Below are 27860 nucleotides of genomic sequence, written 5' to 3' on the forward strand. Positions count from 1 at the left end.
TAGATTAAGAGCAGTTTAATAATTAAAACAAAATTAAACATAACAAAAGTACTAATAGTGAGGATAATGCAGTGAGAAGGAGGGAGAGAGGAATAAAGCCCAAGACTGACAAGTGAGGCAGTTGTTCCCCACCCATGCCCAGCCCATCCCCAGCAGCTGGCCCCTGGCCAACCCTTCCAGTTTCCATACTGGGCATGATGTTCCATGGTCTGGAATATCCCTCTGTCCTGGCCATGACCCCTCCCAGTCCTTGTCACCTCCTGGAGGGCAGAGCATGGGAAATGGAAAAGTCCTTGACTAAGGGAGAGCATTTCCCAGCAACAACCAAACCAGCAGTGTGTTATCAACACTGTTCTCATCCTGAATCCAAAACACAGCCCTGGACCAGTTCTGGGAAGAAAATTAACCCTGTCCCATCCAAACCCAGGACAGGGAGTCTGTGGCTCGGCTGTGGGCCCTGCATCCCAGTGCCCCTTCCCAGGAGGAAGTGGGGAGGTTTCACAGCCATGTCCCTGTCCTCCCCTGGCAGCAAGATCACAGCCTGGCTCCTGGGAGGAGCCACCTGTCCCCGCCGTGCCTGTGACAGCAGCCACTCCAGCCCATCTGCTCCTCGCACCGGGAGGCAGCCAGGGCTGAAGGACAGAGAGGTTTGTCCCCGTGGGCTCTGTGCTGTGCCACAGTGCCACAGTGTCCCTGAGCCCCTCCCCGCCTGATGCCAGCCCCGGCTCGGGCACGGGCACAGTGCCATCCACCCTGCCTGGACAGGGCACCTGGGGCCTGGCTGAGCCTCCCCAGGCTGCTCCACTCACAGAGAGCTGAGCTCAGCCCTCAGCTTTGGAAAATTCCGTGTGGGAAACGGGACCAAATCCCAGGGTTTCTGTGCCTCAGTTCCATTCTGGCTGGGGAAGAAAATATCTCCTGGTTTTCTCCACAGCAGGAGCATCTTGAATGGAAGGTGTCCCAAGGCAGGGGTTGGAATGAGATGAGTTTTAAGGTCCCTTCCAACCCAAACCATTCTGGAACTCCATGATCTTCAGGCAGCTGCTTGCACCAAGGATGACTGCCCATGGATGAGGCTCCAGACACTGTTCCAAACCCCAGCAAAAACATGTATAGAGGTTTTCTTTTCAGCCTTGTGGTAAACCCACGTTGTTTCTACTCCCCATTTGGGGCACCTGCCATGCAGTGTCACCAGAGCTTTACTCCTGGCCACTGAAGATGTCACATAGTGCCATGATGTTTTGCAAGGATAAGCTGTTCAGTTAAGATGTGCTCTGATATCACGGTGACAAACAAGGTTAATAAATTTTGGGGTGATGCAGGAGATGCCCTGGGCTGGGAGCACAGCTGGCCTTTTCCAGGGCTCTGCAGTGGTCTCTGAACTGAGCCTGCATGTGATGACACAGGGAGAGAGTTGCCAGCCCCCAGCAGAGCTCTGGGAGGGATCAGCAGTGCTTGAGAAACTTCAGTGGGAGCATATGAGAGCCTGGGGATAGTTTTGGGTCACAACACTTGGAATGTGAACCAGGGGAGCAGAGATGCAGGCACAGAGATTCATGGAATGGTTTGGCTTGGAAGAGATCTTAAACTCATCTCATTCCCACCCCTGCCATGGCAGGGACACCTCCCACTGTCCCAGGCTGCTCCCAGCCCTGCCCAGCCTGGCCTTGGGCACTGCCAGGGATCCAGGGGCAGCCCCAGCTGCTCTGGGCACCCTGTGCCAGGGCCTGCCCACCCTGCCAGGGAGCAATTCCTAATTCCCAATATCCCATCCATCCCTGCCCTGACAGTGAGAAGCCATTCCCTGTGTCCTGTCAAGCTTTGGCCTCTGACCACCACCAGTATCTGCTGCACTGAACCCCCATCTCTCTGTGATACATTTTATGCTACACAATTTGCAAAATCATCCCAAATCTTCCTGCCCTCAATCCATGTAAACCCCCAGGGGAAGATGATCTAAACCCAAACCAGGGCTCAGGCATGAAGTGGTGAGAGGAGCTGAACCTCTGATGAAGGTGTGACCTGCTGGTCTCATCTTGGAGATGAGCAGTGGCCTCACCTTCGCTCCAGTCCCCGCTCAGCTCCAGGTGTCCCCTCCACCCCTGCAGCAGAGCTGGGGACCTGACTTGGTGCTGAGCACACCAAATGCTGCAGCTCTGTCTGCTGGGGGGACTCCAAGTTTGAGATATGGCCACATTTGAGAGACAGCTTTGAGAGCTGTTCAGAGCTGCCAGGAGGAGATGGAGCTGCTGGGACAGCCCTGCAGCAGGGACACAGGGCAGCTGCAGGGATGTTTCTGTGACAGTGAGTCCTGCATGCACACACACCATCAGAAACTGCATTTCTTTGGAAAAATATTCTGTAATTGTCCATTTGGAGCTTCCTAAACCAAGATTAGAGCAACCCCCTGGGAGGCAGTTCTGGGTAAGACAGTCTGTTGGTTATTTTCACATTCCCAAAGGTCTGCTTCCAATGCCCACCCTGTGCCTGGCATCCTGTCCCTCGTCCCTGCCTTGGGAAGACAGAGTTTTCCATGCACAGATAGGGAAAAAAGCTGTTAAAATTTCCATTTGTGTCCCTGCACAACAAATAACTATCAGAGGAGTAAATAAATTAGTTGATTAGCCAGGAATTCAGCCCAGCTGTCTCAGAGTTACTCATTCTTTTGCTGGCAGCTTTGGAGGGGAGGCAAGTAGCTGGACTTGGCTGTTCCCACACCCCCCTGGGCACATGAATGTGTTTTTGAAGTACAGGGAATGGTGATTTTTTGGTAGGGATGGATGTCCCAGGCTGTGCCAGCTTTCTTGCTCCGGGCTGGATAAGGAGACCTGCACTAATGCTGTGAGTTGTCTTGGGCCTCTTTGCTCCTCTTTACCAGCTGACACCTGGAAAAGCAGCAGAGCTAGATGTGGTTTTTAGGCTGTACAGGCTTCTGTAGGAAGGTGAGATGTGTGTGTTTTAGGGGGCCCAGGTGCAGCACAGACACAGAGTTGTGCAGGGCTTGGGTCACTTCCTCCACTGGCCACAGCTGGGCCCCAGCACCTCCCCTGGCCTGTGGAGGGAGCAGGGCACAGCTGCAGCTGTGTGTGAGCTCAGGTGCATGCCCCAGCCCAAAACCCTGTCCCCTGGGCAGCTCCTCCCCTGCCACAGCAGCCGTGGCAGGGGGAGAGCAGGGAGGGCAGAGCAGGGAATGTCCTAGAGGCACCTGCTCTGCCACCAGCACCTCACCCCCTGTGACGTGCTGGCTCCACTCTTCCATCAGCCCTGCTGGTAGCCCTGAAGCTGCCAGGAAAAGCACTCCCTCTCCAGCTGTCCCTCTGTCCCTGCTCTTCTGAAGGGCTTCAGTCTGCACACAGGAGTGGGAATGGGAATCCCCATGGTCCCTATCCTGAGGAGAGCCGGGCTCTGTGGGAGCTCCACCCTCTGCAGCCAAACCCAGGCAGTGGGAGCAGCCCCACGTGTCAGCCAAGATAAGAAATGAATGTCAGGTTTATTTTAGGGATGCATATTTTTATTTTTATGTTTCCCTTTTGCAACTGTTCCCAATCTGGCAGCAACAATTCTTAACCCTCCCTCTGGTGCCACAAAACTTGCATTTTTCCCTTGAATTCTGTTTCGAGTTGAAAGGGGATTGGGGTGGACCTGTCAGAGACAGCACCCAGGGCTGTCACAGCAGCTGAAAGCATTGCTGGGATGGGTTGGTGTGTGCAGAGAGCCTTGGGGAGGCTGTCCCTGGAGGGGAGTGGCCCTGGGCTAGGGAACGTTCTCCCTGCACTGGAAGAGCAGCCCCTGTCGGGGGCTGTTGGTGCAGGTTACATCGAGGCATGACTTTGGGAAGAAGGTGCCTTGCACAGCCTTTGAGCCACCTTTCCTCCCTCAAGAACTCCTGCCAGGGGCACGGAGGCCTCTGGAGGGTGCAGGTCACTGGGCAGTGAGGCAGCAGAGCTGGGCCTGGCTGCAGCTCCAGGCAAAGCAGATGAAAACTGGTGTTTGAGTGAGCTTGACAGGTTTATTCATTTTTGCTTTGGTTCTCCTGGCAAGGGTGAAGCCTCTCTCTCAGCCCAGACCGTGGTAAGGCAGCCCAGAGCACCTTCCTGCTCTGAGGCAGGTGGATCCATCTGTGCACCAACAGCTCCTGTGCCTCCAGCTCAGCTGCTGGGTTTGGACAACACCCAGGGGCATCCCTGTGAGCCCCCTTCCCCAAACCAGTGCTGGGCCGGGACTGCTGGCCTTTGGCTCTGCTGTGATGCCGGGGCCCCTGGAGCAGAGGGGGCTGCTGGGCACTGGTGCCAGTGGGCACTGGCTGGGGTGCCCAGGTGGCATGGGCAGAGAGGCTGCTGCAGTGGGGTATCCTCTGGAGCCTCTCCAGCTTGCACAGGGAAGGGAACAGCTATGGCCAGGTGGCTCCCACACTTCTGCAATGCCACCAGTGGCACCAGATGCCACTTGAGAAGGAGGAGGGTGTGATGGTAGCAGTGTTTGCCAGCAAACACAGAACCACTGGTTCCAGCTTGTGGCAAATTCTGGATCCCCAGGTGCTCTACGAGTGCAGACTGACTACGTGGCTCCTTTCATCTTTCTTCCAAGTTCTTTGTGACCAAGGTGTAACTTTCCCAGCCATCTCTTCTTGCAGCCACAACCCCCACTCAGGGCTGTTTAAGGGGCTGAAATTCCCCAGGACTTGCTCCCAAGCAGTGCAGTCCTGTGGGGGAACTGCCAGAGTCCCTCCATGAAAGTAAACTCCCAGAGGCAGCAGGAGGGGTACTTGTGGCTGTGCCTCTCTTGGCAGAACTCGAATCCCTTAAAGCTTTTAACAGAAAACAAAATGAAACATTGGCCTGTGCAGGACTGGCATTCCAGCTCCTCCAGGCTGTCTCTGGGATGGGCTCCATTGCTCCAGATCCTGCTGAGAGCCACCTTGAGGGAGCTCACTGGGAACGGGAGAGAGGTGATTTGGCTCTGGAGAACTGGATTTCAAGAGCAAAGAAGGGTGAGATGTAACAGGGCCTGACGCAAGACATTTTGGGCTGGCTCCAAGGCCTTCCAGGTGCACCTGGACAACCATCCCAACATCCTGTTTAGATGGGTTTGCTTCAGAATGGGGGGAAGAAGGGCTGAGCACTTGAAAAGTGAGATCAGTCTGGGCAGGATGAGGAGCAGCACTCCTGGTCCTGGTGGTGGTGATGGGCAAGATGAGAGCAGAGGGGTTTGCAGGCAGCCACAAATGTGTTTGCTGAAGTATTGTAGCAAGGAGAATGAAATAAAAAATAATAAAATTGAGCTGGCACCTCAAACCCTCAATACGTGAACTTATCACTGAGCATCCCTCACACCACACACCCACCACTGAGCCCCCATGCCTGGAAACCCCTGGTTTGCTGACCCTGGGAGGCTGAAACCACAAACTATTTAAACCCCTCAGAACAATGACCAGGCTTAGGAAGAACAGCCTGGGCTCAACGTCTGCTAAACTCATCCCCAGAGCAGGACTCTGAGATACTGTCCCAAAAAAAAGTAAAGCTTTGATCAGATCTGAGGCTAAAAGTGTCTCCAACCTTCCAAACTCTGTGGGTATTTGAGCCTGGCTTTGTAGGACTGGGTCTCCAAGCCCTGGCACCCCGGGATCCCACTCTCCTGAGCAGTGGCTTGGACCATGCATGCTGTGGCAAGCAGCAGCTCCGGGGTTGTGGAACACGATATAATGATGAAGACAAGCCCATCGGGATGAGAGCTGCGGGCAGGGAGGGCTGCATGTGGCACGGCACACGCGGGAGCCCCGGCTCCCCGGGCACTCCTCGGCTCTGCCCCGGCTCAGCTCAGCTCAGCTCCTTCTCTCGGCCCCGCTCCCGGGCTCTGCTGGGCCTGGGGGGCTCCGGCTGCCGGCCGGGGGCTGCTCTCGGCGGTTCTTGGCACGGCCGCGGTGCTGGAGCAACGGGGCTGCTGCCGGGAGGCCCTGAGGCTGCGGGGCCACTGGGGCAGGGCAGCAGCCCCGCTGTGCCGCAGCCCCCGCGGCCGGGCACGGGAGCGGCCACAGAGGAACCCCGTGCCCGGGTCTCACACTTGTTTTTTAGAGTAATGAGTTCAAAGCTAAATTCAAAGAATGGGAGCATGGACTTCTTTTAAAAAAAAAAAAAAAAAGTCTTAAAAGTGTATTTTCTCCTTTTGGATGAACCTCCAGCTCCCTCTCCACAACAGCATTGCTGTCAGACTCCCACAGCCGGGGGATGCTGCGGCGAGCTCACAGCACGAGCACCGCACCCCTGGGCATCCCTGGCACACGGAGCCCGGGGCACCACCGGGCTGGGTCACCTGCGAGGGCACGGAAAGAGCCCGAGTTCCTCCTCCACGAACAGCAAACCCTAAGAGCAGCCGCCCGCTCGAGGCTGAGCCCCTCCATTCCCCGTTTCCCGCTACCAAGATCCGCTCCCCCCGGCAGGCTCAGCTCCCGACCTGCCCTTGTCGCCGTCGCTGTCCCCGGGGCTCCCTGCCAGGCCGGCCCTGCTCCCGCATCGCTGCTCGCTGCGTCCCGCACCCCCACGCCCATCGTGCCCCGCAGCTCTCCGGCTGTTCCCCGCACGCACACAATTTCCTTCTCAACTCCTTCTGTCCTGCGCCACGCGGGTCCTCGCCACAGGGAAAAACCGCAAGAGGACAGAAGTGATGCTGGACTCTCCCAACACCCAGCAGGGGCTGCCGGGCTGCCTCGGTTTCCCGGGCACAGAGCAGCGCCCTGCGGATCCCCGGCGGTGCACGGCAGGGACAGGCAGCGGGTCCCTGTCTGGTGACTTGCTCCTTGGCCACTCTCCGGCCTCCTTGGCCACTCTCCGGGCTCTTTCCATGCTGGTGCCAGGCGGGCGGGCAGGAGGGAGCCTCTCGCGTGGCTGGACTGCCCCTACCCCGTGCCGGGAGCGGGGATGGCCGGACGCTGGCGCGGGCGGGGTGGAGAATGACGGCAAGCTGACCTCGGGCAGGGTCCGGACCTCCTCGGATGCGACAAAGCCGGTGCTGTCACCCCTCTGCTCGCGGAGCGGGGGTGTGTGAGCAGGGGGCTCCGGGTGGAGCTGAGCCTGTGCCCCCAGCCCGGGTCATAGGGCTCCCTGCTCCAGGGCGACGGGCTCCTGGCGCTGCCGCTTGCGCTGCCGCTCCCGCCGGGCTCGCCAGCACACATAGGCGGCCACCAGCAGCCCCACCCCGAAGATCAAGGTGGCCACCGAGACCACCTTAGCGATGTCCATTTGGGGGCCATTGATGGTGAAGGTGATGCACGTCGCTGCGACGCCGATGACCACGGAGACGATGCCGAAGGGGAAGATGCAGCGGTACCAGGATTTCTCGGTCCCGCCCGTGGCCAGGGCCAGTTTGTTGAGTGTGGCCGTGGAATCGGTGGCTGTGGCCAGCGGCAGCCCCGGTTTTCCTCCCTGCAGGCAAGTGAGTGAGTTGGACTTGCAGCCCATCATGTTGGCAAGAAAACACAGGAAGGAGCAGCACAAGGCGCGTCTGGGACGGGCGAGAGTCGCTGTGCGGGCGATGGAGGGAGGGTTCCGGATCCTACATGCTCGCTCTGTCCGGGGGCTCTCGGTGCTCTCGGGCCGGGGTCTCGGCTGCCGCCGCTCTCACTCGCAGCCTCGGCTCCCGGCTCCTTTGCTGCCAGACCGAGCGAGGGCTGGAGGAGGATTGCAGCGGGGATTGGCGCTGGCTGCGGTGATCTCATGGTGGTGGGAGGACCGGCTCGGCCCCGCCGCCTGTTAACTCTTTCGGGCTGGGAGCAGCCCGCCTGGGATCGCTCTTGCCATGTGTTTTTCCAACTTGCGTCTGTTTTCGCCAGCCCGGACCCTGGCCAGGCAGCGCTGGGGCAGGGACGCTGTCCCGACTGCCCGGTGCCCCCAGGCCCGCAGTGCTGCAGCCCCTGGGCAGGGCACGCAGATCCCAAGGGGACGGGCAGGGACCGCTGCCCTGAGCCCCTGTGCCTCCTCGTGGGCAATGCCAACACCATCACCTCCCTCCAAGTTCTTTTTCTCCCGGTGTCACCATCTCCATCTTTGTTCCCTGGCCCAGGGCTGGGGTGGCCTCACTGGTGGCCATGGACTGGTGGTGCTGGTGGGACACTGCGGGTGACACTGCGGGGAATAGAGAGGGTGACCGACCGATCACGGGACCTGGAAGGAAAGGGGCTGGAGCTGAGGTGCGGGAAGCTTTGGGATTTGAGATAATTGCTGAGCAGGCAGGGCAGCAGCAGGGTGAGGTCCAGGGTGGCAGGATGCCGAAAGGCAGCAGAGAGCAGGAGGGGATCGGCAGAGCCACAGGAAGCTCTCCCGGGAAGGAAGCTGGGCCGGGCCGGGCTGTGGGAGCTGGCACCGTACCCACCAGGACCCCCAGGCACTGCTTCCTTTCCCTGCAGTGCCCACATCCTGACTATCAAGATTAACCATTTTTAGGCAGCAGTGTTGAGCACAGGTAGGTGATATTGGCTCAGAACTGCTCCAGCACAGAGCCACACACGAGCACAATGTGGCAGAGCCCAGTGATGCCACCCAGGACTCCTGGGCAGGGAGGAAGGAGACACAAACAGCCTGCAGGAGGTTCAGTACAAAATCCTCCTGCCCAGCTCTGAACATCACCAGAGACTTTTTTTTGAGGGCAAAAGCTTTTTGTGCCTTTACATTGAGTGGATCAGAGAGGCACCAAGACTGGAGAGGGCACAAACAGTTCCCATCTCTGGCTTCTCCTGCACTGTTTTATCTTTTAATTGGTTTTCCTGAAGGAGAGAGGAAAGGAATGAGCTATTGCAGCAAACCTGAAGACCTGGAGCCTTTCCCAGGTCAGAGCTTCCCCTGAGCTGATGGGGACCAGCTGTGTGTCTGCATCAACTGAGAGGAAGCCAAAAACAAGGAAGAAAATTCACACTGCAGGAGCAGCAGAGCTGGGCAGTGAGAGGGAGCCTCTGTGGAAGCTGAGATGGAGAATCAGAGGAGCTGATGGGACTGGCTCAGGAAAGGGAAGGTTTGGGCATTAATCTGCAAAGGGGATGTATTATCCTCCCTTTTTTATGGGCACTGCTCTTACCTACAGCATCCCCAGGGAAGTCATGCCACTCTGGGAAGGAATAAAGTAAAGCTGGTTTGGATCAGACTTTGCCCCTGTTCAGGTTTGGCCTGGGAAGCTGTGTGCAACCTGTGAGCACCAAAACAGAGGGACTGGGTCTGCAAGACTCCTGGCTTCTCTTCTTGCTCCCAGTTTCTTCAATAACATTCGGAAATAACAAAAGTGGAAGTTGATCAGGTATCAGCTGAATTCCCAAAATTCCCATGGCATGCCCAGAGGCAGGCAGCTGCAGACACAGAGACCTGGGCACAGGGCTCTGGCTGTGCACAGAGATGGCAGTGGGAAAATAACTCCAGCTAAGGCAGACATGCAGCACACGGTGCTCTGCAAACCGAGTTTTGTTATTTACTCTCCTGATTGCTCATTAGAGGGGAGGAAGAGCAGCAGAACTCCATGAGTCAATGCCCTTTGAGCAAGGGCAGAAGGCTGATACCGCCCAGCACAAGCTCCAGTTTCAGCTTTGTGAAGCTTTGTCGAACTTGAAAATGTTCAGGCTTAAATTAACCCTGAGCTGAACCCTTGAAGAAAATATCAGCTAAAATAATTCAGCTGCTGCTGACAGTGGGGTCTGGAAGAAAATACTCCAAGAATGAGGCTGGCAATGGGCCACTTCCCAAACTTCTCAGGAAACTGGTGATGTGGTACCACCCCTAAACACAGCTCCAGTCCCCCGTGCTGGTCATACCCCCTGCAGCATCCCCACACCTCCAGCCTGCACTCAGAGGATTGAAAAGGACTCTTGGCTTCCATCGAAACCCAGCAGCATTTGTGGGCTGACAGCTGTACCTGTTTTTAAGTGGTGCTGAAGAGCAGTGACTGGCCTTGAAAAAGCAATAGGTGAGAAAAACAAGTCCCAGCTGGTTAGAAAAACACCCATTTTCATGTCTCAGTTCTGATGCATGAGGGCTTTGAGTATTTGACTCAGCAGTACTGATGTGACCCTGCTGTGGCAGCCCTGTGTCTCCTGGGACCAACCCTGCCCTGCTTGAAGTTGCACAGAGGTAAAGCACAGGAGCAAACCCATCTGCAGGAGATGTGCCTGCATCAAAGTGCTCCCACTGGCACCCAGACACAGCTCACCTGAGAATGTTCCAAAGCAGCAGAGGCAGCAATGTCCAACCAAGGACCTCTACAACTCCACAGATGCTTTAAAAGAAATCATCTGCAGAGAGCCCAGTGCATGTCAGGGAGCCATGCTAGCTTTGCTCCTGGCTGGAAAGAAAAAGCAGGACCAGGACAACCCTGCACAGGGGCAGGGTCACCACCAGGAAATTTCTCACACTCATGTGGAAGGCAGCTGGATGAATTTTCCCACCTTCATTCAGAGGCCAAATTCAGGCAACTTTCTCTGATCTCATGGTTGTTTTCTATAAACTCACAAATGTGCAATGGGCTGCATGGTCTGAGTCCGTATTTCTGGGCACTGAATCTCCCACCCTTGGTGGGGCTGACAGGCTCCTCTGCCTGGGTGCTCCACTCCTTCCCTCCACACTCCTGTAACCAACCTAAGGGTGTAATTTTCACAGCAGAAATAGAGACTTGTGAATCCTCCTCCCTCTTCCCACAGGAGATGAAAGAGCAGCTGGGGCTGGATGAGTCACTGTGCAGGAGCAGAGAGGGATGACACTCCCTGCACACACAGACACCCCCAGGGACCCTCGGGTGATGGATGGGGCACAGGAGCTCTCCCTGCTGCCAGAACCCTGCCCAGAGCCTGGCTTGGTGCCCTTGGCTGCAGGAGAGGCTCCAAAGCCTGGCAAGAGCTGCAGGAGGGAAGGAAACACCAGGAAATCCCATTGAGGAGGAACAGCAAAGAACAGAGAAGGTGAATGGCTTGGGTGGGTGACAGAATGGTGGTGGTTGAGCAAGAAACCCAGACTCCTAGAAGGGAATGAGGAGGAAAGAAAGGATGAGGAAGCCAGGATCCCTCTAAAACAGTTAAATGTCTCCAATTTTAAAGTAAGGAAGCCCAGAATCAAATATGATGCTGAGCACCCCTAGGGAATCCCAGAAGAAGCAAGGTGCAGGAGGAGATCCACATTCTCTAGCACTGCCCAGTGCTGTGGCAGGAGGAAGGAGTCCAATGGTCCATAATTATGTGAGTGACCAGAGACACTGACATCACCTTCAGTCCATAATTATGGACCAGAGACACTGACACTACCTGCTCAAAGCAGATGTTAGAGCCAAAAGAATTCTGAGAGCACATGGAAGTGCTGCAGCAAAGAAGGCAGGGCCAGGATGCACAGACACCCTCATGCTCTGCTTACAGCTCCAGGTCCTGCTGTGCTCAGGGTGGACACACTCCTTCCTGGAGCTAAACCACTGCATAGGGGAGTTTTGTATATGAAGGAATTATGCCTTATTTTGTCCAGAACTAGAAGGTAATGGGGCTGGAAACAAGAACAGAAAACTACATATCTGGCAGGAACATCTGTGGGCAAAGATAATTGAAGAAAATCGCTGTTACTCAATTCACATATGTCCCTGCATGAGTCAAAGAAGTAATACTCACCTGTGCCCACCTCACTGCTCAGTTTTGGGACATGCAGCTCAAAACTGGGGTCTAGGTTGTAGAAATCCAGAAACTGGCAGCCCTGAAGCCTTCTCACACTGTGCTCTCAAGAAATGACCCTCACTTGGTTAAAAATTAAATGCCAGCAGACCACAGGCATTGACTTATTGCACAGAGGAAGTGGAAAAAAACAACGAATCCCAGCAGTTTGTAATAACTTAGAAATCCTCACAAGGGTTTTTTCCTTTGGCTCTGTGAAGAAATTAATAATTCTGCCTTTATTTGGCTAATACAGAATCATGGAATTGTGAAGGTTGGAAGATCATCAGTTCCAACCACGAACCCAGCACCACTGTGGTCACCCCAAACCATGTCCCCAGGTGCCACATTGACACATTTGTTAAATCCCTCTGGGGATGGTGACTCCAGCACGGCCCTGGATAGCCTGTGCCAGTGCCTGATCACTTTCCATGATGAAAATCTGGCACACTTCATGCAAGAGCCACATGATAGGTTGAGGGGTAGGAAATACTAAATAACAATTTATTGCACAACTGTCCCACACCATAAATAAACTTAGACTGCAATGAAGAGCTGCAGACAAATGAGAGCAGGTGAATATGGCACCAACAACCACAGCTGACTATGGAAAAAACCCTGGCAAAGCCAGTGTTAAAATTTGAGCAACTCCATTAATTTTAAGATAAAGAGCAGGGAAGAAACTCACACAGCAGGAAAGCATCATTAAAGAAGCACAGGTGGCATCTCAGAGTCCATTTTAAGCTGCCTCGTGCCAAGTAAAGCTGGAAAACAGGCAACAAAATAAATCAGGAGGCACATTCTTGGATCCTCAGCGACCTAAGAAGTATTTTCCAGGTCTATGATTCAGCAAAAGGGAAATAAATAAATAATCAAAGCAGGGGAATAAAGCACCAACAGCCATCAGGAAGTGTGGGGCTGAAAATAGCAGCCAAGTGTCACCTTGATCCACTCCAACAAAGACTTTGGCAACAGTGACAAGTTGCTGGGTGACATCTCTGAGCTATTTTGGGCCCGTGGCTCTTACACTGCATGGGGAGCCCCTCTGGGCCATCAGCAGGGGGAGGCCAGCGCCAGCCACAGCATTCCAGAGGAACTTCCAAACCAGGGAGGGGGCTGGAAATGAGACATTCCCGTGTCTCACCAGAAGGATGCTTTCCTGTGGATTCAGAGATGGATGGGAGCAGATGGAAAAGGATCATTACATCACATCACCCCTGCCACAGCCATGCTCCTTCCCTGCACTGGGGCTGAGCTCACACAGCCCCTCCCAGCTCGGGCCACAGAGGGCACTCAGCACACAGTGCTGGGCACCTGCTGGCATCCCGAGACAGGAAAAGCTGCAAACTGGGGGAAGAGGCCCCCAGCAGCTTTGCTGATCTCCTCTTCTGCCCTTGGAGAAGGAGCTGTGGGTACTCCCAGTGCTGCCCAGGGAGCTGGGCAGGCACCAGTGGAGCTGAGTGACTCATACACCAGGCACACTGGTTTTAAGGCTCACAGATAAGAAATGCACCTAATACATACAAATAAGCTATTTTACTGTAATTACTTCTTAAAAAGAAAAAAACCCCAAAAAACAAATAAAACTCCACCTAATTAAAAGCACAAAGCCCAAATAATGCTGTTTGCATTGTCATAAGCAAGACCCTCAACTCCTCCCTACGAATGGAGACCGCGGTGCTCCCGCTGGTAGGGAGAAGGGAGATGGAATCACACATGATTCAAATCACTAATGCTTTGTTCAGTCAAACTACTCCTTTAAATCTGGTGAGTTTGCTCTTGCAAGGACAGCAGGATCTCTGCTGAGAGCTCTGTCAGCCTCAAGAAGACTCCAGAACAGCACAACACAACAAACACCATTTAAAACTGAGACAATACCAGGTAGTTAAGACTGAAAATAGTTTAAAAGATATTGGCAAACACACTGAATTTCCTAATGACCCTAAAAGTGAGCATGGAATGGTCACAGAAACATGTGGTTATGTTTAAATTTATAAGCCCAAACTTGCTTAAATACAAAAAATACTGTCTGATTCATCCCTGCATCCAGTATCCAACTATTTGAATTCTATCCCATTACACAGTCAGCACAATATTATAATTAAAGAACTATTTAGGGTTTCAGTAAGTTTTTCAAGGTTTGTTTTTTGTTTTTTTTTTTTTGTTGAGTCACTATCCCTGGAGGGATTTAAAAGATGTGTAGACATAGTTTAGTGGTGGTCTTGGCAGTGGGGGAGCATTTTGACTTGAAGTTCTTAAAGATCTTTTCAACTAAAATGATTCTCTGATTCCTGTGCTCTCTCCTTTGTGTTCCTATGCCTGGTTGGTACCCAAAACTCCCACCCTGGAGGCAGTGAGAGCTGCAGATGCCCTCACCTTGCATGGCAGCACTCAGCTGCCCAACAATCCCAAAAGCAAGATCTACTGCTAACATGTCCTCTAAGAGCCTTCACCTGAAGAGAAAACTGCTCTGTGTGTTCTGAGCTTCAGAGCCTGAAGCAGGAAAACAGAACCCCAAGGGAGAGATGCCCAGAGAACATAACTGCAAATTGCAGAGCTCCAGGCTGTGCCAGCTGAACCAACAGCTGTGGCACACTGCTTTTGAGAGAGGGGAGAGATGCTGAGGTGCCACAGAGCTGCAGTGAAAGGAAATGCACAAGCCAACGTTGTCCAGGGAAGGAGCCCCCACTGGGGTCCTGCTGAGCTGCACGTGCACCTTAGGCCTCCCTTGAGTCTTTCTTTCAAGCTGCACCTCAGGTGAGACAAACCAATTGTTTCCCTCTACAACACGTAAGGGCAGAGGACAAACCTAACAGCAGCATGAGCACATCTGGGAGACTCCAAACAGGCTTCTTGCCAAGGCCAGGCTCCTCCACTGACTCACATCTTGCTTCTAGTTATTTTTTCTTATCCAAACTCATTGTCCACTGGTTATCTTTCTTTTCCTGGCTAAAAATAAGTCAAACATCTTTATTTGTGTGCCTAAATAACACATTACTGTAACCTTTCTCCTTGTGAAAGGAGAAAGTTCAAGACTCCCTTTTAATTTTTCCCTGTCCCATTCCGAGCTCTTTGTTCCCTGGCACATGGGGCACGCTGCTTCCTGCCCTCTTCTGTCTAACTGAGCTCAGATTAATTAGAAATTTTTTTATTAAAATAGCCATATTTATTTTTAGATAGAATTTTTTTATTAAAATGCTAAGCCCCTTCTTTCTCCACAAATTAAAACCAAGATGATAGATCTTTTCTTCTGAGTGGTGGTTACAAAAATAGTACTCAATCTGTGTGGTGAATGTTAGGAACTTTAATACCCATTTAATGAATTGTTTTCATGTCAGACTGAGCATGGGGTTTTCTTTTGTGAGGTTGTTATTAATGTATGTGAAGGAGGACTAGGAAGCTGCCAGTGAAACCAGATGTCATCTGCACCAGTCCCAGTGTACATGCTTATAAAAATCAACCACAACCCACCAGAACAAGAGGCCTTGTTGCAGAGAGCACAGACATACAAAACCAAGCTCATGAGCAAGTGGAATCACATCAATCTCTGTTTTACAGATAACAACTGACAAGCCCTGGTGTCAGATCCATCATCTGCTGCAGCCTCTTAGTGACTCCACAATGGTGGCAGGACTCAGGACTGGAAATGCACAGCCATGAACTGGCTGCCTGCCCACAAAAAATCCCTGTTGGCTCCTTCCCCTGGCATTCATAAGGCTATTAAAGCATTTCCCACTCACTGCTTACAGTGTACTGATAATTAGACACCCTGGGACAGTCTGGAGGAGCTCTCTGCATCCTGCAGCTCCCACACCCAGCATCCTCAGTGGGCTCTGCATGCTTGTGGAACCCCTTTCAGCTCTAGCAGAAGCAGACAAAGTATCTCAGCAAAGCTTCAGCTGGAAAACACAAGCTCATACTGAATTCTGTAACTTAGGGAGAGACTGATTTGGGTAAAAGAATATAAAAACTAAGAAATGTGTGTGGACATACAGTTCCCCCCTAGTGGCTCCCCTAAAATCCAAGAACTCTGTCCCAGCATTTTGCAGCACCAGTGCTCTTTCTAGAACTCTAGACTGGCACAACAACTTGCTGAGTCAGCTGTTAATGCTTCAGGTTTGACTCACACACAGTTTTAATCAAGTAACCTGCTCTCTGGAGCTCACAGAAAGCTCATTTAGGGAAGAACATCAACAGCAAATTTGTCATCTTCAGAGGGGGCTGGGAGTTTTCCTCCCACTTCAACATTTACCATCTTAAACTGCTCTTTGATGAAATTCCCTTATGCCTCACACAGCTCAGCAGGGTTTGCCTCTCCCAACCCTAACGTGTGCTCCTGGCCCAGGGAGCTCCTCCTGCCCTTTTCCCAGGGGTGAGAGGGTGCCAAGGACAGTCACAGCAGCAGGGCACAGCCTGGCATGCTCTATCACCACTCACATGTGCCAGACCCCTCAGAAGGGCTGGAAGAGGCAGGACATTCCTCCACACCACTGCTGTGTCATCCCCCTCACCAAGACTCAATTTATTCCTGCTTTAGATGGGGAGCACCCCTAAAGCCCCACTGCTGAGTCTCTCCACGTGCTTCAGCAGCACTCGGTGGCAGATCTGGTAACACCTGCAGGATGAACCCCTTGGGGGCTCAGCAGAGCTTCAGAACTGAGCACAGCTGAAGCTGGGGCTACCCCTGCACCCCTGGGAGTGCCCAAGGCCCAGCTGGATGGGGTTTGGAGCACCCTGGGATAGGGGAGGTGTCCCTGCCCATGGCAGGGGTGGAACTAAATGATTTTTAAGATCCCTTCCAAGCCAAATCAGTTTGTGATCCTATTATTCTCTAATGCTAACCAAAGACAACTGGTGCATGTGATGCCCTCCAAGAAGCTCTGCTGTTTGTAGTGTGCACTAACAGCAGCACTGCTGCTATCCCTCCACTGGCCAAACATATTTGCAAAACAAACACAGTCTGTGGAGAAGTTGTAGAGGGGAAGGAGAGAAGAGAGCCAGGGAAAAAGAAAAACTGTAGCAGTTGGAAATACTTAAAGTCACAGATTCTGGAAAGAAAACCTTGCCTCCTCCTCAGGATCCCATCCTTCAAGTAGGGAAAACCCAAAAACCTTGTAAATGCTACTGCAAGGGACAAAGAAGGAATAAGAGCTGCTAATTCTCCCTGGCCCTCACTATGCTTTCTCAGCTCATGTCTACACAACACTGGGATCATCTATCCCTTTCCAAAAATACTGCTCATTTCCTGTATTTCTGTAATTCTATCCCCTGGCATCACACACTACCTTAAGTCTTTGTTTCCTCATCTCAGCTGGATGTACTTTCTTCCAACAACAATGGCACATTCTATAACAAAGCCCCCCAGCCCCTGAGTTCAACTGCTATTGAATTTATCTCTGCTACAGCACAAGACTGGTTTGAAAGAGTGAGTCATTCAAATTATTTAAAGTCTTACACATTTCTGAAATTTTAAAATGTGGTGTAGGAAGAGAAAGAAAACCTCACTGCACACAGAGGCAGAGAACGACCCAGCTACCTGACATTGTGCACCCCTTCTGCACAACCCCTACAGGGTTTGCCTCCTCCTTCTGAGTTTGCAACAACCCCTGTGAACCCTCTCTTGTGGGCTGTCTCCTTTTCCCAGCCCTTTCCCACCTCTGCAGTCCTTGCTGTGCTGCTGAAGTTGCTGCCAATTTACACTGGCCTGCTCTGTGCTCAGCAGCAGATGCTCCATGACTCATGCAGTGCTTGCAGATGCAAGTTATCCATAACAGCACCCTAATTAACAATACCAAATGTCAGCTCTCCCATTCAAACATGGACATGCTCATGTGTATGACCATGCTATTTTAGGAGGCAGTGTCTGCTCCCTTGGAGTGTCCAAGGCCAGGCTGGATGGGACTTGGAGCACCCTGGTCCCATGGAAGGTGTCCTGCCCACAGCAGGGGGTGGGATGAGGCCCCTTCCAACCCGACCCATTCTGGAATTCTGTGACAAAAATACAAAGGGAAAGTCAGAGATGCTGATTTTCACCTATCATATGAATGATTTTTATTGAATTTTGAGTGTCACAAAGAGCCAGACATTCAGAAGAGCCAGGAAGCAACCTGACCTTGAAAAAAGATAAGGAAAAACTAATGAATGACTTTGCACTGCTAAGGGCTAAATTACACACACACACACACACACACACACAACAAACAGAGTCCAGCTTTGAGATATGGTCTGGGTCAAACTGTACTAGGCCGTGGTACACTTCCTTAATGGAATTTTAAGTACTCACAAGCAGAGGTTTTCCACTTCACTCCAAAGCTTTACCTGTCACTGAAACACCAGGGAATTTGAGGATTACACGCAAAAGCCCAGCATAAAGGAGAAACGGCAGCTGGCCTTTTCCTGCGGTGATAAGGCGGGAAGGGCTGCAGGCCCTGAGTTTTCCAGGGCCGGGCTGGACATTCCCGGGTGCCTCCGGCTCCAGCAGGGACCGCGGGACCCGCCCGCCACCTGCCGGGCACAGCCAGGCGGCAGCGCCAACCCCGCTCGCTCCCTGCGGCACTCAAACCACTCAATACTGCACGACCCGTGTGCCCAAGAGCTGAGAACACGGTACCGGGGCAGCAGCTTGGCTTCTCGGGGTTTCTGGGTGCTGGAAGGCCGTGACCCATGGTCCTGTGGCTGATCAGTATAAACACGTTTTGCTCCCTGCTGCACTGTCTGCATCCTGAGCCTGGTGTCCTGAGCTTGGTAGAGACAGCCTTGGAAGAAAAGCCAAAACCAGTCTCTGAAGCCCTGAAGGGGCATCACAAGACCTCAGTTAATAGGTTAGGAAAGTGATATAAAACAACAGAAACACAGACTGGTTTGGGTTGGAAAGGACCTTAAAACTCACCTCATTGCAGGCCCTGCCATGGGCAGAGACACCTTTCACTAGCCCAGGGTGCTCCAAGCCCCATCCAACCCGGCCTTGGTTGGACTTCCAGGGATCCAGGGGCAGCCCATGCCAGGGCCTGCCCACCCTGCCAGGGAACAATTCCCTCCCAATATCCCATCCATCCCTGCCCTCTGGCAGTGGGAGCCATTCCCTGTGTCCTGTCCCTCCATGCCTTGTCCCCAGTCCCTCTCCAGCTCTCCTGGAGCCCCTTTAGGCCCTGCAAGGGGCTCTGAGGTGTCCCTGGAGCCTTCTCCTCTCCAGGTGAGCACCCCCAGCTCTCTCTGGCTCCTAAGCAGAGGGGCTCCAGTCCTCCTGATACAAAAGGAAGTTAAAATAAAATAAAAAAAGCCCATAATGGAAACAACCCCCTGGAATTTAGCTGAATAAACAAGCAGAGTAAAGAAGTTCATAGAAAAGATTTATTGCTTGGAGCTGTCTTTGGCTGTGTGCAGGTCTAGCAGGAGGCTCCCCAGCTCAGTCCAGCAGCTCGTCTCTCACCAGCACAGGGAAGCGCCGGCCCCCCTCACAGAGCTGGCTGTGGATGGCCCGGAACAGCCCTGCAGAGCCCTCCTGCCATGGCCTGGCCTCCAGGACAGGCAGCAGCTCTGCCATCATCACCTGGCAGAAGCAAAGGAGACACTGTCACCAGAGTCAGCAGCACTCTAGAACTCCTTGTAGTGGCTGCATAACAAGTGAAATCTAATCAGAGCAGTATGACTAATAACAGGCTAATTGATTGATGGATACTTTCTTTTGTCATATTTAATAAAGGCAGAGTGGTTCATTTTCTGCTCATGAGCTCCCTCGGCAGCCACCCAGCATTTTCAGAGCAGAGTCAAGTGGCAGTGCTGCTGCCCTGCTGCAGGGAAGGCCCAGCACTGGGATGAGATCAGCATCCTGCAAGAAACTGCAGCTGGTGCTGGTTCAGGAGCTCTGCAGCCACACAGTGAAGTGTTCACTCACCCAAGGGTAAAGTTCAACCCCTCACTCAGCACTGTTCACATCACCTCCCAGTTATGCCAGAGGTGTGAGTGGCAACTCCAGCCCAAAGAGGCCACAGGGACTGCTCAGGCTGCCCAACATTCCCTGGCCTGGCTGCTGCTCTGTTAAGCCTATGCTGGGATCTCAGCCCATGCTGTCACACAACCCAGGGCAGCTCTGGGATTAGGACTCACTGACTGACAACTCAAGCACAGGTCACTTCAATCACTGGACAAAAGCTGGTCTTTGGTACCCCACTCTTGAATTAATGCTTAGACAGACATTTTGCCTGGGATTTTCATTTTTTTCTTTTTTCATCTGGCATGAGGTTATGAAGTCTGAGCAGCCTGCACACCAAAACCCAGCCTGCTACACACTGCCTGCTCAGGAGAGAGGACAACTGCATGTGTCAGCCACCTCCCTAAAGGCTGCCAGAGCTCCAGGAGTGTTTGGACAATGCTCTCAGGCAGAGGATGGGATTCTTGGGCTGTCTATGCAGGGCCAGGAGCTGGGTCTCTTCCAACTCAAAGTTATTCTGTGATTCCATGATTGTTCCCTGCTGGATGATACAGAGGAAGACCCAAACAGAATAGAGTACAGGATATCTGCAGGGGCTTCCCTCTCCTGTTCTACACAAGTCTCTGTGCAGGGATGGGGAGCAGGACACAGCTGCTCATCTCTGGGAAGTCTCTTTCTACAGACATGAAAGCTACCTAAGGGGAAAGCTGGCCCATGAAGGAGTGCTGCACTGCTCCACTTCCATCCACCTGCTCTGCTCCTGACACCTAAGAAGAAACAGATCTTCACCATCAAAGACAGGCTAAGAGCTACCAGGAATTTCTATGATACTTGGCATTTCTCCATGGAAAGGCAGTGGACAGGCTGTGCCCAGAAACAGGCACATCCTTTTCTGGGGTATTTATCTTGTTCCATGCCCACTTACTTCACCTTATCCTGCACACTCTGCACAGGGCTGCTTCAGACTCTCAGGGCTCACATGGCACAAAGCATCTATTTGGGTACATGTGCAGAAGAAACTGTGTCAACCAACAGAGCAGCAGGAATCAGGCTTTGGTCACCATTTCATTTTGGGCAGACAAAAGAACCCCAAACCCTTCATAATCCATAATTCAGGATTATAATGCTGAAATCCCATTTGAAGTCAGGTAGCAATCTGTCTTCAGCCACAGGGCTGCAGACAGTTATTAATAATGCCTCTGGCTTACAAAAAAAAGACTTTTCCAGAGTCTCTATCACTCAAGTCAGTGGCAAAGAATAGGTCAGAGGAGGAGATTTGATTTCATAGATCTTCTCTGCCCTTTGCTGCTGGCTGAGAAGAACAAGTAATCCCTGTGTGGCAAACTCTCTGCTCAGGCTGCTGAAGAAGCTGACACCTCCTACCCTGTTCTTACAGTCTCAGAATGGTAAAAGCAAGATTAGCAGCACAGTGGTTTGAGATTTAAAAGGAAAGGAACAGAGAACAGAGGAGCTCAGGTGCACAGCAGAAGCTGGAAGTTACACAGGGGGGAATGAGGGAGTGGGTGCCCTAATAGGGCTGTAAAGGCCTGACAAAAGGGGCATTATCAACAACATCCTCCACTGCCAAATTCTTTCAGAATACATAAATAAAATCTTATCAGGAGAGGGTCAGGCATGTAAGAGCCTCTGCTCTGACCCTAACAACAGCAACAACAACAAAAGTCCCATTCACCAACAAAGAGAACACGGCATAAACACAAAAACATCACTGGAGGAACTTGCCATGCTGCTGCTGCCCATCAACACCTTGTACAACAGCTGCTGCCCCACAATTGTCCTTTTCCTTCCCTGGACTGGGAGCACTGACACTTCTCCAGACTCACCTTTTGTAAGGCAATCTCTTGGTGCAGCATTGACACTTGCAGCTTCAAGGCAAACAGGTCCCTCAGCTCCTGGAGACTGGAGTAACAGAGGAGAGGCACAGCCAGCATGTCTGCACTGTCACATGTCTGTCCCCTGGCAGGGACACAGGCTGGAGAGCAGCTCCCCACATCCCCAGGGCAGTCTGGGCACAGCCTCAGCTGGGACTGCAGAGCTGCCAGGGTACAAGAAAGGGCAGGAGACAAAAACATACCAGTTAAATCTGTACTTGCATACTTTATGATCTACTTACTGTTCCCAGAAACTGATGACTAAAGACACTGTATTAATCAGGGTAAGCTCCTCACACATGGCACAATCAGGGCACCCTAAGCTGTGGCCTGCATTGTCCCCTCCCCAGCCCACTTGAACTGCAACTGCAGTTCAAAGCTCCAAGTCTCTCCTGGACACAGAGGGGGTGACACACAGGTACCACAGATTTGTCTGCCACCAGAGAATTAAGTTCTCCAATACCATAAAGATAACCAGGAGCAAAATGACCTTGGTCCAGTGTCCTGCACACAGATGGCAAAGGGCCACGCTCACACCTGGCCACACACACAGGGACTGTCTCACCTTCTTGCAGCAGCTGCAGCTTCTGCAGGCACTGGGACACTGTGCTTTGCAAACCCTCCAAGGTCAGAAGGCTTTCATACTCTCCTTGCAGAGTGGGAGGATCTACAAGAGAAGCAGAGAAAAAGTGTGAACACTGGAACCTTCCTCCCCTAACAGCTTCCAGAATGGCCTTGGGTTCACCAGCCTTCATTTCAGGCAGAGAATATCTTGGGATATCTTGGGATGTGCTGTCCCTCGTGTCCAGCACATCCCAAGAACACAAAACACGTGGAACTGAGCCCAAACCATCCTTATTCTACCTTGTGCCCTCCCACTGCTCTTTTTCCCTCCTTACCTGCAGGCTCAGCTTCCATATACTTCCTCAGATGGAAGAGGACATCCTGGAGGCCCCTTAATTCCTCCTCTATCTCTGCAGGACTGGGGGTCAGCTTCGGGGAGCAAAACTCAAACAGCAGCAGCTTAAGGAAGGTTCCACAGAATGCTGAGCCCCAGGCCAGGCCAGCTGCAATCAGGACAGAGGGAAGTGGCACTGCAGGGGGAAGGTGAGGACAGCAAGCACAGCTGTGTAGGGCATGCTTGCCTTGTGGCCACGTTTGGCTGGATCAGAAGTTTTGCAAGTGCCCAACAGCTGTACTGTGAGAAAACCCACTGCCTAGAGACCCAGCTGGAACTGCTGTTATTGGAGGCATAACTCTCTCCAGCTTGGAGCTCACTGCAGAGCAATTGCACCCTGTGCCTGCTAGGAAAGGATACGGTTGTCTGGATTCTCTCCATAAAACGGGTCCTTGCAGCTGCTGCATCTGCACTCGTTTGGCACAGGCGACATCTCTCCCATGCCCTGAAATTCCAAAGGGGCAGGAGGTGGAAGTTATGCTCCTTTGTACCAGACAGTGCTCACACTGAGCTGTGACACACCAGTGTGGCACAGCAGTGCTTTAATTACAAGTGTCTCCCTCCCCCTCTCTCTCACAGGTTATTTACCAGCCATTCCCAACTCATTCCCACGGCTGCTCTCAGATCAACAAGGACACCCTGCAGAAAGCATCAGACCCTGCAGAAAGCATCACACACTGCAAAGCACCTGTTACTCTCTCCTCTTGTTTTGAGGAGAAAGATCAGAAGACAGACAGCACATTTCCATAAGCAGAATGTGAACTTCTGGCACATCCCTCATGATGCTGTATTGTCCTGCCTGTCTTTATACCCCAGAGGAAACAACAAATCTTCCCTTCCTTTCTTGGGAGTAAGTCATTTGCATTTCTGTACATTGGTTCTGTTAGTATAGGTGTACCAAATAAAACAGCAGACAGGACAAACTACTCTCACCCAACTACTTCATATTCCAAACTTCCTCAAGATTCTTAATAATCTTTGGGGGGGGGGGGGACGACAAAGTGGTATCTATGGCAAGGAGAATGACAGCAGCATGTCAGGGATGCAAGACAGAGGTTTAAGGGCAGTACCAGGAGGAAGCTGACTGGGACTTCACAACAGAGTCCACCAGTTTTTTAGATAAAGCACTGCACAAATAACAGCACTACTGTTGAACTCTCTCACAGAGTTCAACATCCTCATGGATGCACAGTCCCCATGATATCCTTTCCTTAAGGACTGTCTCCCAAAACCTGCCACAGCAAGTGAGAGCCATCAGGAGGAAGCTTAAAATAGTTCTGCAGTGCCTGACTAACTCGAGTGTGCATGTGTCTTCTCTCTAGCCTAATGGATCTTTTAAATCATGTTAGAATCTGCAGATTTCAGAAATATGTTATGCAAAGAAGTGGCAAGGTTAATGGCACAGGAAAGAATAGAAGTTCCCAGGCAAGATGCAAATCCTCTACAAGAGATCTTTAGTGCAAAGGTTATTCTCAATCTGTTACTGAGTTGAAAGCAATAGTGAGGAGTATAAAATTACACCAAAGTGGTTGGAATGCTAAAAGACTCAATTTCAAAGTGAAAATTAAGGGTATAAAGTCTTTACAACTTGCAGAAGGGCAACTAACAAACTGGTGCCTGATAAATGACAGTTTTCAAGAGGAGGAGGAATTCTTGAGGGCAGCACAAGGGGCTATAGTTAGATTTAAGAAAGGGTTTATGCTTAATATCTGAACAAAGCACATAATGAGCATCAGAGGAATTGTGGGAAACCCTTCCAGAAGACTGGAGAATGGACTAGAGCATGCAAGCCCCAACCTCTGGCACCATCCCTGCAGTAACACTGCAGCTGGCTTAGTGTAAGAGTTCAGCAGCAGGAACCAGCCTCAGACACACACAGGAGTGCTGCTTCCAGGCTGCAAAGGCAGGCCAGGGATGGTCTGGGAAACTCTCATCGGATAGTGTATACAGACACCCATCCCACGGGGTGTCCTGCCTTCAACAGGTGTGTGCCACCAGCAGAGGCTTCTGCTGCACCCTCAAACCCACAATTAAAACATTCCAGGAACTTCATGACTCAGTGATTAACAGTAATTAGCACTCAAAGAACAAAAGTAGCACTAGTGGCCACAATAACAGGAGAACACATCCTCAGCAGCAGCAGCCTTGCAGTACGAGAGCTCTTCCTGCTCCCAGTTCAGGCCCTGTGGGGTCACTGCCTCCCGGGCACAGAACAGCCACACCTGACCCCTCTCACAGCCCTGAAGCTCAGGGGAGTTCTGGGCTGAACTGGTCAGACTGGTCTTACCTGGAGTTCCTGGAATAGACTTTCCTGTAGGGAAGGGGGAGCTTCAGCTGGCATCTGTGAAACAGGACAAGGATCAATCTTGGCAGCTGGAAAGCAATTAACTCAGCCTTGTCTTCCAACAGGGAAAATGGTGCTTTGTCAAAATCTGAAATTAATTTAGCTGCAATGGGAGATGTCAGCAACTCTGGAGATTGGATCCACCAACTGTCTTCAGATTGTCCTCAAGGAAGGAAGATTAGGTTGCTCATTGGACTCCACAGGCATCATGGAGCTGAGCTGGGAGAGCTCCTGCATCCTGGACCAGAGGTTCATCCAGGGGGGCAGCTGGGAGCAAAGCCATGGCACAGCAGAGTACAGACATGGAGACAACACCTGCAGGGAAACTGGTCTGCCATAGCCTCTTGCCCTGCCTCAGCTGCACAAGGCAGCTTTGCTTAGCACCGTGTCACACTCAGAGAAATAGGAAAGGGACAGTCCAGCTTCCACTGGGAATATGATTCTTAACCCTGAAGCAGAATAATCCCTAAATTGTTCCTACAAAAACAGGAGGGTTGGCAGTTGTTAGTCACATGCAGACTAGGAATGCAAGGCCACAGCGGGGAATTTAAGAAAATGTTTGAATCCAGATCCCCGTTCCTACAGCAACTGTCACTGAAGTGTCCTGGGGCCCTTCCAATGCCAGTGAAAAGGGATCATTTCCTCCCTGCACAAACACAAGAGTTAGGTTGTGGTGGCTGAGAGAAATACTCCTCAAACCTTTCCAGATGCAGATTGAACTTCAGTGCTGTTAAAGCAAAAGAGGAAAGAAATTACTTAAACAAGACAGACTGGCATGAAGGCAAAGCCAATCTTCCAAGTATTATTTTGCCACTTTTCCACAGAGAATCTCAGTAACATTCCCTTCATAATCCTTCCTGCACCAAACCCCTAAAACAACTGCACTTTAGTCAGTCCTGATTTGTGTAGTTACATGGGCAGTATGTTACAGGTTAACAGGGACAGCATCAAACCCAGATGCCATCACTCCAAAGAGCACTGGGCACATGCTTGAGAGAGAGAGAGAGAGAAAAATCATGCATTATGTATTGTCACTGTGTAAAAAACAGAATAAATAAAAAAATCAATATGCTATAATAGACAGTACACTCAGAGGAAAGCTAAGGCTCAAGAAAGCTCTATAGAGACAGCTTTCCAAAACACTCATAGGGGACTATGAAACATCAAAAGTCTTAATTGAAAGGCTTTCAAAGTCCCAGCCATCCAACAATAAGCCCTTAAAATGAAAACACTTACTTAACCACAATAAAGGCTTTTAAACTGTATAGGATCCTTCCTCTTCAGAGGGACGTGAGGAGGATGAATCCAGGCTGGGACCCCCAGAGCAGCTACAGCCAGCAGGATCTGTACATGTGCCTGTGAGTATGGAGCAGAACAGGAGAGGTGCCCACCTCCCACACTTACCCCTTTTCCTGCAGGGTGCCTGTCCCTGGTGAGGTGCTCCTTCCCCATGCACCTGCAGCGTCCTCCTTTTTGCTGGACTCTCCCAGGAAACCACAACTTTTCTTCCCTGCATCAAGTAACTGCTTGCCAGCAACTGTGGAATTCTTTACTGCAGCTGAATCTCCTCCAGAAAAGCTTTGCTGCTCATTTGGGGCAGATTCAGACAAGCCAGGTGTCTCCTGGGGTTCAGCTGCAGCACTGACTTCTCTGGCACTGGCACCAGCTGCTGTCCTGTGACTCCTTCCTTGTTTGGAAGTCACTCCTTTTGAGGAAATCTTCCCAGCTGTCCTGGGGCCTTGAGAAACACATCTGGCTGGGACTTTCCTTTGCAGTTTCTTCACATCTGGGTCAGTCCGGTAAGGGGCTCTTAACTGGTATAGAGAGGGCTTCTTCAACAACAAAGGCTTTTTGCTTCCAGCTCTCACCTTCCTGCACTCAGGAACATCCTCAACAGGTACAGGCACCTGCTGCTCTTCAGCTTTCTTGGGAGCATGTGCCTCACCTGCCCATTTCTGTCCTCTAGCTCTCTGAGCCTCTAATGGATTTTCCAAGATGCTTTTCCTGACCTTCAGTGCCTTCTCTAAGGCCCTGTTCAGCAGTTCCAGCTCCTCTAGCTCCTTGGGTGAAGGCCTGTCTTCTGCAAGAAGAGAAAACATGTCAGAAGGCTCAAACATGGATGTTCTCTATTTGACTCTTCACTTACTTGCTCTTCCAGGTGGCACAGAAGGAAACAAAACCTAATGACCGGTGCAGGGGTATTTGTTTAGCTGTGGGAACAGCCACTGCACAGAGGATGCAGGTAGGACTGCCAGAAGCTTTGAAGCCCCAGGATGGATGTGATCCACAGGAGGACACATCTCCCGAGCCAACCTCTACAAGTGACATTTCCACACATGGGTCAGGCCCGCAGTCACTTTATTGCCGGCCTTGGCTAACGAGACACGACTCCAAGCTAAGGGGGTATTTAAGTGGATGCAGAGCATTGGAATAACTCCTAATACCCCAACTGGCCCGGGGCCGGTGTGCCATGAGGGGGGACCGGCCCGGGGGAAGCGCTCACCATGCTCAGTGCTGGAGCCTGACTGTGGCTGTGGCCGCTCCTCTTCCTCATCATCCCTGGAGGGAACAAACAGCGACGGAGCCGGCGTCGCTGCCCCGGGACGGGACCAGCATCCCCGGCCCGCGGGGCCTCGGATACGGCTGCGGGACCAGCGCCCGGGCCGCCCTCCTCCCTGCGGGCCGCCCGGGGACGGAGGGGCCCGGGACAGGGCGCCACACACGCGGGGGCCGCACTCACCAGCGCCCCAGCAGCGCCCGGCTCCGCGCCGCCCGCCGCTCCAGCTCCCGCCGTCGCTCCGCGCCCTCGCCCAGCGCCGCCCTCAGCGCCGCCGCCGCCCTGCAAGGCCCAGCGCGGTCAGCGCCCCGCGGGACCCGGCCCGGCCCGACCCGGCCCTGGCCCCCTGCCCCCTGCCCCTCACCTCCGGCCGCGGCCCGCAGGCAGCATCGGACCGGCCGCGGCCCCGCCGCTGTTCCCGCCGGCCCCGCGCTCCCCGCGCTCCCCGCGGCCCGGCCAGGATCTGCAGCCGGGGCGGGGCCCGAGTGCGCCGGAGGCGGGAGCGGCCCCGGGCCTGAGGCGA

At 52.5% G+C, this 27860-nt stretch overlaps 1 protein-coding gene across 4 annotated transcripts; it reads right to left on the reverse strand.

The window, feature by feature from the left end:
* Positions 1-27857, reverse strand: TEDC2 (tubulin epsilon and delta complex 2). 4 transcript variants are annotated; one of them, XM_077186686.1, is made up of 10 exons: positions 27702-27856; positions 27521-27619; positions 27284-27339; positions 26185-26860; positions 24724-24777; positions 22797-22881; positions 22378-22486; positions 22044-22145; positions 21431-21642; positions 1-8117 (listed from the first exon to the last, which is right to left on the reverse strand). In XM_077186686.1, exons 1-10 carry the CDS (start codon positions 27725-27727, stop codon positions 8025-8027), a joined length of 1512 nt encoding a protein of 503 aa, XP_077042801.1. In that variant the 5' UTR covers positions 27728-27856; the 3' UTR covers positions 1-8024. The 4 variants fall into 4 exon arrangements, with proteins under 4 accessions (XP_077042801.1, XP_077042800.1, XP_077042798.1 ...); XM_077186685.1 differs by lacking the exon at positions 1-8117 and adding an exon at positions 12132-12420; XM_077186683.1 differs by lacking the exon at positions 1-8117 and adding an exon at positions 12440-12815 and having other exon boundaries at positions 27702-27857.
* Between the last annotated feature and the right edge of the window lie 3 nt (positions 27858-27860).

The sequence above is a fragment of the Agelaius phoeniceus genome, chromosome 16 (genome assembly GCF_051311805.1).
Source record: "Agelaius phoeniceus isolate bAgePho1 chromosome 16, bAgePho1.hap1, whole genome shotgun sequence".
Classification (NCBI taxonomy): Eukaryota; Metazoa; Chordata; class Aves; order Passeriformes; family Icteridae; genus Agelaius; species Agelaius phoeniceus.